The sequence below is a fragment of the Lutra lutra genome, chromosome 5 (genome assembly GCF_902655055.1).
Source record: "Lutra lutra chromosome 5, mLutLut1.2, whole genome shotgun sequence".
Lineage (NCBI taxonomy): Eukaryota > Metazoa > Chordata > Mammalia > Carnivora > Mustelidae > Lutra > Lutra lutra.
Window position 1 is genome coordinate 46317057 of NC_062282.1, and position 12678 is coordinate 46329734.

Consider the following 12678-nt stretch of genomic DNA (forward strand, 5'->3'; position numbering starts at 1 on the left):
GCGAGGAGACTCTCTACATCCTGTTACCAGGGATGGCCAGTTGAATCAGCTCAGGTGTTAGGTTGCCTCTGAAGGGCTTACGGTTTTATTATTTGATTCCCATCCATCTTCTGTTCCCCCAGACGTGCCCATCGCAAGCACCGGATCATTTAGCACTCTAAAAATAATGTACTAATAGGTCCCCTTTACTGAGAAGGCCTAACTTCGTGCCAGACACTGAGCCAGATGCTTTGTGTTGATTAGCTCCGTTCATTCTCCCAGCAACCCCACGGGTTATGGTTATTCTGTCAGTTTTCCGTATCTCTCAGTCAAGGAAATTGGTGTGCACCTGCCCTGAAAGTGAAACCTAGGTTTTTTTCAACTCTGAAACCAGAATGCTCTGAGTCATTAAACTAAAGTGCCTGCCCCATTGATGAGCCGCCATTCACTCATTCAGCTGACATTTACTGAGGGCCTAACATGGGCCAGGTATTGGCCTAGGAATACACAGTGATGAACCAAAACAAGAGAGGCCCCCCTGCCTTCAGAAGCTCACAGTCTATCCCAGGGAGAGAACAGCCAGATCTGGTTTGATCTTTGGGGCTGGCAAGCTATGGGATTTGGGGCAAATCTATTCTATTCTCTTAACTTCAGATTTCATATCTGTAAATCGAGGCAGCTGGATTTAGACAAGTGGTTTTTCCAGCGTTACTGTGAATCAGAATTGCTTGGCGAATGTGTTTAAAAACACAACTTGGCCTCTCACCCCCCAGATACTTTGATTTATTAAGTTCAGGGTGGCGCCAGGAAATTACATCTATAATGAGGGCCCAGGTCTCCCAAAAACCACCCTTTGAGAGAGAGTGATCTGGCTTTAAACCCCATTAACACTTACACAGGATCTATTTCTTGTCAGGCCTGTATCTCCATTGCCTAGCACAGTGTCTGGCATGGGGTAGGTCTTGATAAACATTTGGCGATAGTTTGGATGGTCCATCTATGGGATTTCCGTGGATGGACCTCAGAGAGTCCTGAACCATCTGAAACAGACCAGTTTTTGTTAACGTTTGTGGGTAGGGTTCAAAGGGTCCTTCAGGCACTGAAAGCTCTGTGATTTTAGCATTGAAATCTAAATTTTCTGCTACCAAATGCTCAGACCTATTAATTGGAAAGCTTTTTCGTCCGTGTAACAAAATCTGAATTCTTTATCAAGGTGATTTGATGAGATGTCAGTTTACAGTAGATTCTTAAAATCCTAAAGGAGTTGATGACCAGATTTCATGTGTAGCTTCTGGAAGTCCTCAGGATACATTCTATTTTTGTGATTTTTCTCACTTCCTCTGCAAGTACCTATTGGGTAGGTAGTGCTGTCTCCATTTTCCAGGTGGGAAAATTGGGGCACTCGTGACTCCTGTAGCTTATCCAAGGTCTCTCCACCCTGCAAGGGCTCTCTTCACTGAAAACTAGGCTGGGAATCAAAGAACATGGCTCCTATCTTCTTGACTGCTTATGTGGCCTTGATTGGATAGGTTGTTGTCTTTGGACCTTAGCTTCCCCATCTGTAAGATGGGAGAGGAGTGGACTAATTGATTCTGAGCAGCTGCTTAGCTTGGATGTTTGAGGTTCCTCTATAACTACATGCTTAGACATGCAGAACTCCCTGTGTCTGCAGGCTCTGATATCCTATTAGTTTAGGGAGATGGAAGGGTTATCGAGACCACCTAAACAACATAAATCTTCTGCATAGAACATTCCAGAGGGTCAGACATCATGAAAGCAAAAGCAATGCAGGTGGTAGAAGCTGAGGGTGTGAATCTTCCAGAATTTTGGAACCTTTATTCTCTACCCTGTCAGTTCAGCAATTCACTGTTCATCCTGAGAAGATTCATGGAGTCTCCTTCCATGAGGTCACAATGGTGAGATTCAGTCCCGTGCCCCATTCCCAGTATCAAGGGAAGACTTTCACGAGCAGATGGAGGAAACAGAACCCTTTATGGAATTGTGTAGACTCTTGAAATTGTCCTTTGAGGGTTACCTGAGCCTTAACAATAGGAAATATCCTTTTCCCCCCATACTGGCAATTTAAAAAACAAAGCAAAACAAAATAAAACCTCAAAAACCACCAGCTTGTTTTTGCCAGCGATCATAACTAACTTTTTTTGTGACCTTTGATGCTACATATCTGTTCAACTTAGATACTGAAGCCCAGGTTTGGTCTTACCAGCACCCAAGCAGGCAGGATTATGGCCTTCTTCATTCTAGACCAGTAGTTCTCAAACCTGAGGGTGCATCAGAATCCCTTAGAGGTCTTGTTAAAACACAGATCGTAGGGCCTCATCTTGGATATTAAAACATCCAAGAGTTTCTGCCTCATCAGGACTGGGGCAGGGCCCAGGAATTAACGTTTCTTCCTTCCTTCCTTCCTTCCTTTTTCTTTCTTTCTCCTTTTTTTTTTTAAGATTGTATTTATTTATTTATTTGAGAGAAGGCGAGCACATGAGTGGAGAGAGGGTGAAGCAGACCCTGTGGCCAGGGAGCCCGAGCACGTGGCCCAATCCCAGGAAGCGGGGATCACGACCTGAGCCGAAGGCAGACACTTAACTGACTGAGCCACCCAGGCAGCCCAGGAATGAACATTTCTAATGTCCCAGGTGGGGCAGTGCTGCTCACACTTTGGGAATCTCTTTGTATAGGCTCCTTCCATTAAGGTAGCCTCAACTTGCCGATCTTCTTCATCCCACTAGTGACCTCAGCAGTCAACTGAAGTTCCCAGTTTTTGCGTAGCAGAAGAGGGAAAAGGAATTGGGAGGGAGGGCTGGAGAAAAGATTGCTAACCAGGCGTTGACCAATCCTTCTTGACCCCTTAGCAATGAACGGTTTTACCTTGTACAGGTCCCTGACCCACCCCAAGACTCGGCTGCTCTGTGTGTGAAATGGGAAAGTGGCCCTGGTCAGTTTCCAAGTAGCTTTATTCACTTGTTTGGAGATTTGATTGTCCATTTGTTTTTAGCAGGCGCTTTCTAAAATGAAATCCACATGGAACCGGTCCAGAAAACAGACAGATGCTTGCTGGTCTGGTTGAAAGGGGATCGACCTCCCACTCTCAGCACCCCTCCTCCCAAGACAGTGCTAAGCGTAGAAACGTAGAAACGTAGCTGAGCGCAGTTGAAATTTGCTGAAGAAACTTCCAGCTCAACTTCTGTGATTTCTGAGAACACTGAGAACTGTTCGTGGGCACGTGGGCTTTGTTTTCAGTTTTCTTTCCCTCTTTGACCACATCTGGCATGCTAACTTTCTAAATCTTCTCCTTAAAGCTCAGAGAGGTCTATAGGAGAGAGAGCACAAAGGATTGTTATTATCATTAGAGCTGATGTAAGGATATTGAGCCGTTGTGGAAAATCTGCTAACACAAGGATCAGCCAGAGACTTAATAAACAGGCTTGGGGATGATTTTATTCTGGTGGCTTCTTGTTAGTGCTAATGTTGCAGCATGCCACATGCTCAGGGCCTTCGTAGCTAATTACATAGGAAATAGGACCATTGGATCTCGTATGCCACAGTGGCAAGAACAAGTCTGCAAGATTTTTAATGGGCAAGGTGATGTGGAAAGCCATTCTCATTTATGTGAACACAGGAAGATCCTTAAACAGCCCTACACTGCGGTGTTACCTGGGGAAGGCTCTAACTGAGCCACCGGGCCAAGTCTTTAGCCTTGACTGTTGGCATGGGGAAGCATCTGGCGCCTTCTAATGACCCCACATACTGGAATGCAACTCCTTTAATTAGGAAACTGCTTCTAATAGGCCCACCAGGATGGACTTACCTCCCAGACACAATAAATGCCTGCAGAGCCGGGCCCCTAGGGGCCACTCTCTTGTGACTGCTGTATATATTCCCATTTTCTTTCAGCCCTCCAATTGCTTGTTCATACATTCCGCACACAATGGCCAAACGTTCATGCTGTTTGGGACTGGGCCGTTGGGACTGTAGAAGTGACCAAGACCCGACTTCTGCTCTAGGTGCAGAGCTCCTCAGGCCCAGCCCAGCTCTGCCACCCTCTGCTGCCCCTGGAAGTCTTTGTCCTGCCTCTCATTTCTGCTTACCTGAAGCTTAGCCCAAACACCCTCAATTCTGCAATATTTTCCCCTGTTCTCCCTAGTGGAAGTCAATTCCTCCTATAGCCCTTTCTCCAGGCCTCTGATTTGAGGTTCACTTAACCTGCCCTGTCCAGTATATGGCCATGAGTCACCTGGAAGCGTCTGAATTGAGATGAACACAAGTGTAAAATACACACTGGATTTCAAAGGCTTAGAGGATGCCTGGGTGGCTCAGGTTCATGATCCTAGGGTCCGGGGTTCAAGCCCCACATCAGGCTTCCTGCTCAGAGGCCAGCCTGCTTCTGCCTCTCCCTCTCCCTGCCACTCCCCCTGCTCGTGCTCTCTCTCTCTCTCTCTCTCCCCCACCCCCACTTCCCTCTGACAAATAAATTAATAAAATCTTAAAAAAAAAAAAGGGATTTCAAAAGCTTAGTATAAAAAAAAACAATAAAATATCTCAGGGATTTTTTACACTGTGTGTTGAAATGATACTACTTTAGATAGACTATATTGTAAATATATTATCAAAACTGATTCATCTGTTTTTTATTTTTAATTTTTTTTAGTGTGAATACTAGAAAATTTAAAGTTACACATGTGGCTCACATTTGTGGCTCGCATATTTCTGTTGGACAGAGCTACACTTGTGCTTTCTCCCTTGGGGGAAAGGACTGTCTGCCCATCTGTTTTCTCTCCTGCTGCTTTCGGAGTTCCAGGAGGCTGGACACCGTGTACCTGTCATCCTCCTGACCTTTGCCCACCTGACTGGCATACGGCAGCACTAACAAAGGCAGATTGAGGGGATTCATAAATGAGCAGTTGATGACAGATCGTCAATCAGTACCAAAAGCTCCCATAGAGAGTGCGATTTCTGGGTCTCTGTTACTGAATTTATTTCCCCTTTCCTTCTTTTTCACTGTTTTTATCTTTTTTTTAAGGGCTCCCACAATCAGCAGAAGAAGATATTTTTCGTGGGAGATGGGCAGAAGCTGAAGGATTGGCATGACAAAGAAGCCATCAGAAGGGACGCCCAGCGCGTAGGTATGGAGAGCAGTATCGTGCATTGGCGGGTCCTGTGAAGGGCAGGTGCACATGTTTAGCAGGCGTGTCTGGACCTCCTGTTCACTCCCTCTCCATTTGCCGCCATCCCTTCCCCTGCTTCCTGGAAAGGCTCCCTCTTCACCTGTTAGCTGATCCTGTTCTCCACTCACATCACCAGATCCACTGCCTTCAGGAATTGTCCCCACCACCTTTACTGGGTGACAGATGATGTCCCCCTACCCCTTATGAGATAATTTACCACTAAAATGAGGAGCAGTCATGATAAGAGCCAACATTTATTAAATACCTGCAGTGAGCGAGGCCCGGGCTCCACACTTGGCACATTTTCTCAGGGAAACCCCGAGTCACCCTTTGTGGCCCATTTGACGAGAAGGGACCTGAAGCTCAGAGATGTGGGGTAATCTGCCAGCAGTCACCCAGTGAGAAAGAGGCAGGTTTGGGACTCGAACCCAGGTCTGGACGTAGCCACAAGGTTGAATGGATTTAGCGGGCTTCAGCTAAAGTTTTCTTTGGCTGATTAGTCTTTGGAGCAGTTCCTGTTACCCTGGGGAGTTGGGAAGAGGAGGGGAAGGGTGGGGTTTATAGAAATAATGTGGAAAGTCATCTCTAGAGAGCCTGGACTTGGAGTCAGGATGGCAGCTCTGGCACCACTGGCATCAGCTCTGGCAGCGCGTGACCATCAGATAGATCCCATGTTCCTGGAGCCTCAGTTTCCCCCTGTATCAGCGGGGCTCACACTTCCTGCTCAGACAACCTCGGTGGTGTTGTCAAGGTGACACAAATAAAGTGATGGGTTTGAAGCAAGTTTATAATACTGGAAAGCACCGTAGAAATACAGGGATTGGTATTTTATTCATTTTTATCTTAGAAGAACCCACCACTATTGATTTTTTTTTTTTTTTTTTTTAGATTACATTATGAAAAAAACCAGACTACAGCAGGCTCTAATTAGAGCTGATACAATAACTGATGGTCAGGGAAATCTAAAAACACAATATGCATTTTTCTGTAGGGCAGTGATTGAAAATGAAGGTGGGGGTGGGTGCTGGTAAACTGAGAAAGGAAACATTTGAAACAAGCTGATTTTCCAGGCAGTTATCATACGAGAATTATTAGGACATGGGGCTAACTAGCAAGAAAAAGAGTAAGCAGTAGAGACATTATTTTTTTTTTTAAGATTTTATTTATTTATTTGACAGACAGAGATCACAAGTAGGCAGAGAGTCAGGCAGAGAGAGAGGAGGAAGCAGGCTCCCTGCTGAGCAGAGAGCCCAGTGTGAGGCTCCATCCCAGGACCCTGGGATCTTGACCTGAGCCAAAGGCAGAGGCGTTAATCCACTGAGCCACCCAGGCGCCCCAGTAGAGACATTATTAAGAATAATAATAACCAGCTTGTGTTGAGTGCTAACTCTGTACCAGGCATCTTGCCCTGCGTTACCTCCTTAATTATCACATTGAACCTTCTTTTCCCCTTTCATCCAAAGGGCAAAGCCCAATCAGAGAAAGTCTTAACAGCACGTCCAGGGTAACAAAGCTGCGAGTTGCAGGTTTGGGCTTCAAGCTGCACTCTGCCAGACTCTAGGGCCTGAACTCTGAGTCACTCCCCTGTACTGCCTTCCTGAAACTTCCCTCTCTAAGCAGATGCTTCTGGCTGTCCTTTTTCTGCTGGCTGCATTTGTGTCCCTTGCAGAATCCGTCCTGGGCCCTAGCCAGCAGCGTCTTATCATGGAGCCTTTGGAGTTACAGATGGCAGCGTCCCCTCTCTCATCTGGTTGGGTGGAGTAGGCACAGCCCTTGGCCCCACCTGTCAGCCTGCACCTTCCCATCAAGCTGATGTTGTCAACATTTACTTCGCAAAGTAAATAGGGTATTGCTCAGACTGCAAGCTCCAGAAGACGAGGTGATTTTTAACGAGCTGATTTTATGGCCATTTCTTCACGATTCTGTCCACTTGCAGATTACTGCACTGTTATTGCAGGGGTGGGTGTGGACTTTCCTACTCACTATTTGCACCCTGGGAACCCAGAGAATAATTTCCTGGAGCATCAGGAACTCTCCCGACTTGGATTGTACAGAGAAGGGACAGCTAGCACTTTACCCACCCAAATCCATGGCTTTTCGGGCAATCATAGCCTAGGCTAGGCAGATCTTAATCATTTGCTGACTTAAAAGATCAAAGCATCTTTTATCACTTGTAGCATTTTTTCTTTGCATATGAAGTTTGCCTCGCCGAGAGTAATCATAATATAGTTTATAAATTCTGCCATGTATGCACCCTCACTTTTGACTTTCTCAGTGGGGTGTGGGTACCAGATGGAGCAAAGCTGCCGTTCAGAGAGTTGGTGTGACTGGCCCAAGGTTGGTCAGCTCATATGAAGTAGATCTGGCCTCCTTTCCAGCTGATGGGATGCCATGGTCAGGGACGTCTGGGGCCCCTGGCAGAGTAGGGTGAGCATGGACTTTGGAGCTCACAAACCTGCTCTTAAAACTTTCTTTAGTCCCAGTTTATCCATCCATAGAATGAAGCCTCACACGTCTGCCCTGACAGCTTGCTGTGGGGATGATGTGAGAACAGGTCTGTGAAGTGCGTGACAAGAGCGTGGCTGAAAAATTCTTATTTCCCTCCCCTCTGTAGACTCCCCCTACAAAATCTGGAGGTCCACTCTGTATCCATGTATAAAGTTTTATCTCTGTGGTTTAATCATATCTTTCATCCTTCTTCCCCCACTCTATTCAATTAGCAACATTGACTTTGCTCTTTGCTCCTAGGAAATGGAGAACAAGGGAGACCTTACCCCATGACCGACGCAGAGAGAGTGGATCAGGCGTACCGAGAAAATGGATTTAACATTTACGTCAGCGATAAAATCTCCCTGAATCGCTCTCTCCCTGATATTCGGCACCCAAAGTGAGTGTGACATCTCTCATGTTCTGGGATCTAGGGATTTTGCCTGTGGCTCTTGATGAGTATTAATTAAAGAAACAGGTACATCAAGCGGGCTGGAGGAAATTCCCTCCTTGGTACACAGGGCCATGGTGCAGAGGTTTATATGATCGGATTCCCCTAGATTTAGAGGTGGGGTGGCAGAGGGTTGAAAAAGAACCTGTCTCCTTCCCCTTCACTTTTCAAGCAGTGGAAACTTTCGGACCTCTGCATTTCCCCTCTGCTCTGGCCTATGGGCATATGCAAACCTCACATTCAGACAATTGCAATGACAGTTTCAACCCTCATGCTCCCCACTTTCTGTGTGCTACTTTTTTTTCCTCCTTTTCTTAAAAGAGGGCTGTGCGCCTGTATATTTATGTCCTTTTTTAATAAGCTGACTCAAATCACTTTGAGACTGGACACATTGTAGCAGGGATAAAGAGCGTAAGAGTGGCAGCCAACATTCCCTCAACAGTTATCATGCGTTGTTTGCAGCATCTGAGGTTCCTGTGAGGTAGGTCCTACGATGGTGCCCATTTTACAGCTGGGGAAACTAAGGCTTAAATGAGCATCCTTATTCATGGCCCCAGGGCGGCAAAGAAGCGGAACCAGGTCTCCAACTCAGCCAAAACCTATACTTGGGACCTTAAGCTGTCCTGCCTCCCTCGCCATTTTCAGGAGGCTTACTGTGGTGGTCATAGTGATTTTCTACTAGAGCAGGAGTTCTTAAAGTCGGTTTGCAGTAGAGTTGCCTGGATGGTTGTTAAGAGCCCAGGATACTGTTCCTCACCCCCATAGATCTCGATTTAATAGATCTGGGTTAGGGCCCAAGAACTTGCATTATAAGTAAGCTCCCATGTAATGCTGGTGCAGCTTATCTTGGATCCACACTTTGGGAACCTCTGCAGGCTGAATTCAAAATGGCTGCTACAGGAAGACTAGTACCAGGTGGCACCGGAGCACACAGTGTTTTGCTCAGGGGTTTAGGAAGTAGAGCCCAGGAAAAGATAATATCAGCTAACACTTGGTTGGTGCTTATTGTATGCCAGGCTTGGTTCTCAGCCAGTGGTTCTCAAAGTGTGGCTCTCAGGCCAGCAATGCCATGGGTACCTAGGAGCATATTAGACATGCACATTCTCTGTTTCTAGCTCAGATCTACTGCATCAAAAGCTCTTGAGAGGAACCCAGCAGTCAGTGTTTGAATAAGCCCTCCTGGTGATTTTGATGCAAAGCTTAAGTTTTAGAAGATGTTCTAGATACTTCAGGTGCTTTACCTCACTTAGCCAAACCTTCCAAAAACCCAATGAGGTACATACCTTTATTACCATCGTTTTACAGATAAGGAATCGAGGCATGAGAAGGTTAGATGATTTGCATAAGATGGCACAGTGAGTAAGTGGAATCAGAACTTGAATTTGGGGACTGTGACTTGACATCTATAACACGAGGTCTCTCCACCTAGAAGAACTCCATTGGTAGAAAGCAGGACAGGCACAGCTTGGAGGTACTACAGGTTCTACTCCAGAACACTGCAGTAAAGTGAATCAGACAAGTTCTTTAGTTACCCTGTGCACATAAAAGTTTACACTATGCTGTCATCAGTTAAGTGTGCAACAGCATTATGTCTAAAAAAAGTACATACCTTAATTAAAAAAACACATTATTGCTAAAAAAAAAAAAATGCTAACCATCATCTGGGCTTTTAGTGAGTCATAATCTTTTTGCTGGTGGAGGGTCCTGCCTCAACGTGGCACCTGCTGACTGATAGGGGTGGAGGTTACCAAAGGCCAGGGTGACTCTGCCAATTTCCTAAAATAAATCAACAATGATCTTGGCTGTATCAATCAACTCATCCATTCCAGAAAGATTTCTCCATAGCATGTGATGCTGTTTGATAGCATTTACCCACAGGAGATCTTTCAAAATTGAAACCAGTCCTCTCAAACCCTGCCACTGCTTAATCAACTCAATCTGTGTAATATTCTAAATGCTTTGTTGACATTTCAACAATCTCCACAGCGTCTTTACCAGAAGTAGTTTCCATCTCAAGAAGCCACTTTTTTTGCTCACCCATAAGAAACAGCTTCTAATCCATTAAAGTTTTATCATGAAATTGCAGTAATTCAGCTAAAACAATGATCAAGAGAAAGTTAGAAATGCTGTGAGGATTACCAGTATGTGACACACACATGAAGCAAGCAAATACTGTTAGAAAAAGGACACCAACAGACTTGCCCAACAGGGGTTGACACAAACCTTCACTTCGTAAAAAACATGGTATCTGGAAAACAGTAAAGGGAAGTGACCATAAATAGATACTAATCCCAATAGTAAAGAATTAATCTTGATAATATGTTGGGGCTACTTACAAGATGCTTTCTGTCCCATTCCATCTTTCAGTTCCTGCAGCAACACCTTGAAGTTGGCCTTATTATTATTATCCTCTCTACTTTGTAGATGAGAAAACTGCCTAGCCAGGAATCCATCCCCCATGAAAATATGCTGCCTGTCCAGAATGGGCCCTATTCATAAGGTCTTCTTGCCACGAGGGGAGGGAGCGTGGGGCCCCAGAGTGCTTGTCTGTGGCATTTGCAGTAATTTGTTTCATGGTCTTCACTTCAAGCCCCAGATTTTTCATCTAAGTCTGAGCATGTAGTTCAGATATTACTGATGTTGCTGGATTCAGAACTATGACCTGACTCTGAGGGTCAGAAACTCAATTTATGTGTTTAGCCCCTTGCAGAGTTCAGAATTCTACACTAATTTCATCTTGCCAGCTCTGGAAAAGAAGTTCATCTGGGAGCACTGCCCTCTGACCTCAACTGTTGTTCAGCACTACTGCGGGGTCTCAACTCTGGCTGGACCTGGGGTGGCTTTAAAAATAGACAAAGGCCAAGGCCCCACCCCAGACCACTGGAATCTGAGTCTCTGGGGGTGCCTCTGGGGTCTCGGTAGTTTCTAAAACCTCGTAAAGCAATGCTCACTTATATAACTAGGGTTGAGAAACTGCTGGTGTGAAATAAGGAAGATTTTTTACAACGAGAGAGAGAATCTAGGTGTGGTCACAGCTTTCATCTGTCCATTCATCTGTTCAGTCTGTAAATATACAGGCATGGTCTCCTATGTGCCAGGCCTTGTGCTTGACACCAGGATCACAATGATAAATGAGCCATTATTGCTGCCTTGTGCAAGAGATGGGGACAGACAGACCAAACAGGTCATTACGTCCCAAATGAGAAGACCAGTAATGAGAGTTAATAAGAGTAGACACAGAGTACCCAGAACCTCAAAGGAGCCCTCCACCCAGCCCCAGCCTTTGCGGGAAGACACTGAAGGTGGAGAAGTAGGCATGAGATGCAGGCTCTCCCGGCTTACTGACTACAAGTTTGAGGCTCCCAGCTGATGAGAGGCCCCAACAGCTCTGGAAAAGAAAGGTCTTCTTCATCTAGGAGTCCTAGGGCCCACGGATAGGACCATAAACCTGAATGAGGCAAAACATTGCATTTTTCTTTTCAGTAACCTCTCACGGAAATGTGGTGTTCCTTGCCGTTATGACTGAAGGCAACAAAGCACCTGTGATGTCGTCACCAAAAGAAATCACTTACCTTTACATCACTTTACAAGTGTCTAGAAATGTCCTGAACACTCATCCCTGCTGTGAAGGGAAGGTAGTTTTTAGAACTGCCCCTGGCTCGTGTTGTGTACTGTGTTCATAAGGAAATACTTTTATTACTGTATTTCAAATTGTGTATTATTTTGATAACTGTATCTCAGTCTAATTGGTTTCCTTTATCATCTGACCTATTTTATTTTATGCATCATAAAAGCTACTCTGAGAAGCGGCCACAGGCTTTGGCAGCCTGGCAGAGGGGTCCAGGGCGTCAGTACGGTGAGGAACCCCTGTTCTAGGTGGGTGTGAATGGAGCCTGAGGATGCTTCAGGCTCCGCTCCAAGTCACCATGAAAGATGTTCCTAAATCCCGTGCTCCTGACCCCCCAACCCCTGCCCAACACACACTTTTTGGAATTCCCAGTGTGGAAGCTCACTTTCCAGAAATGAGTTGATAAATGTCTTAAAGAGCTTTTACTTTTTTCCTGGGCTGGAGGGGTTTGGTGGATCTTTCCTGCAGACAGCAGAAAAGTGTGAGGAAATTAGAGCAGTGGAGACACTCTCTCGCTCTGTTTTCTCTTAGCTGAACCAACTTCTCTAGCAGGAGCTGTTTTATAAGTCAAATGTTTGCCTTTTACTTCTTCAGCTGAGTTTTGGCAATAGCTAAGAGCAGGACTGAGGGGCTGTTTGTGCCAGCTGCATTTGCTCCCACCAGAAGCTGTACCGGAGACTATGGAGCCACAGAGAACGGAGACCAGGCAGTTAGGCCTGACTCGTTGGGCTTGCAAGTGGGAGGCGGCCCCCTGACTCTGTGGGGATCTGCCCGCTACAACCCACGGCTGAGGGAGCTGAATGGAAGCTGGCTGGTTTCCCTGCTCCTCCCCGGGGGGGTTGGGGGGTTGCTCAGCAGCTGTGCATGAAGGCCCCACGAGGGCACAGAGCTGATGGCAGCAGCCCCAACTGCTGGAGTGCCTGGGGTCTGAAGGTTCCTGTGTAAACTTCTCC

At 46.0% G+C, this 12678-nt stretch overlaps 1 protein-coding gene across 2 annotated transcripts in view; it reads left to right on the plus strand.

The window, feature by feature from the left end:
- Positions 1 to 12678, plus strand: part of GALNT10 (polypeptide N-acetylgalactosaminyltransferase 10) — a 214493-nt gene that overhangs the window by 90113 nt on the left and 111702 nt on the right. For both annotated transcript variants that reach the window (XR_007127479.1, XM_047730357.1), the window contains exons 2-3: positions 5015 to 5117; positions 7908 to 8046. Coding sequence is in view for 1 of the 2 variants with exons in the window: in XM_047730357.1 (XP_047586313.1) it covers positions 5015 to 5117; positions 7908 to 8046 (242 nt within the window). In the remaining variant the exon portion in view is untranslated. The remainder of the gene's footprint in view (positions 1 to 5014; positions 5118 to 7907; positions 8047 to 12678) is intronic.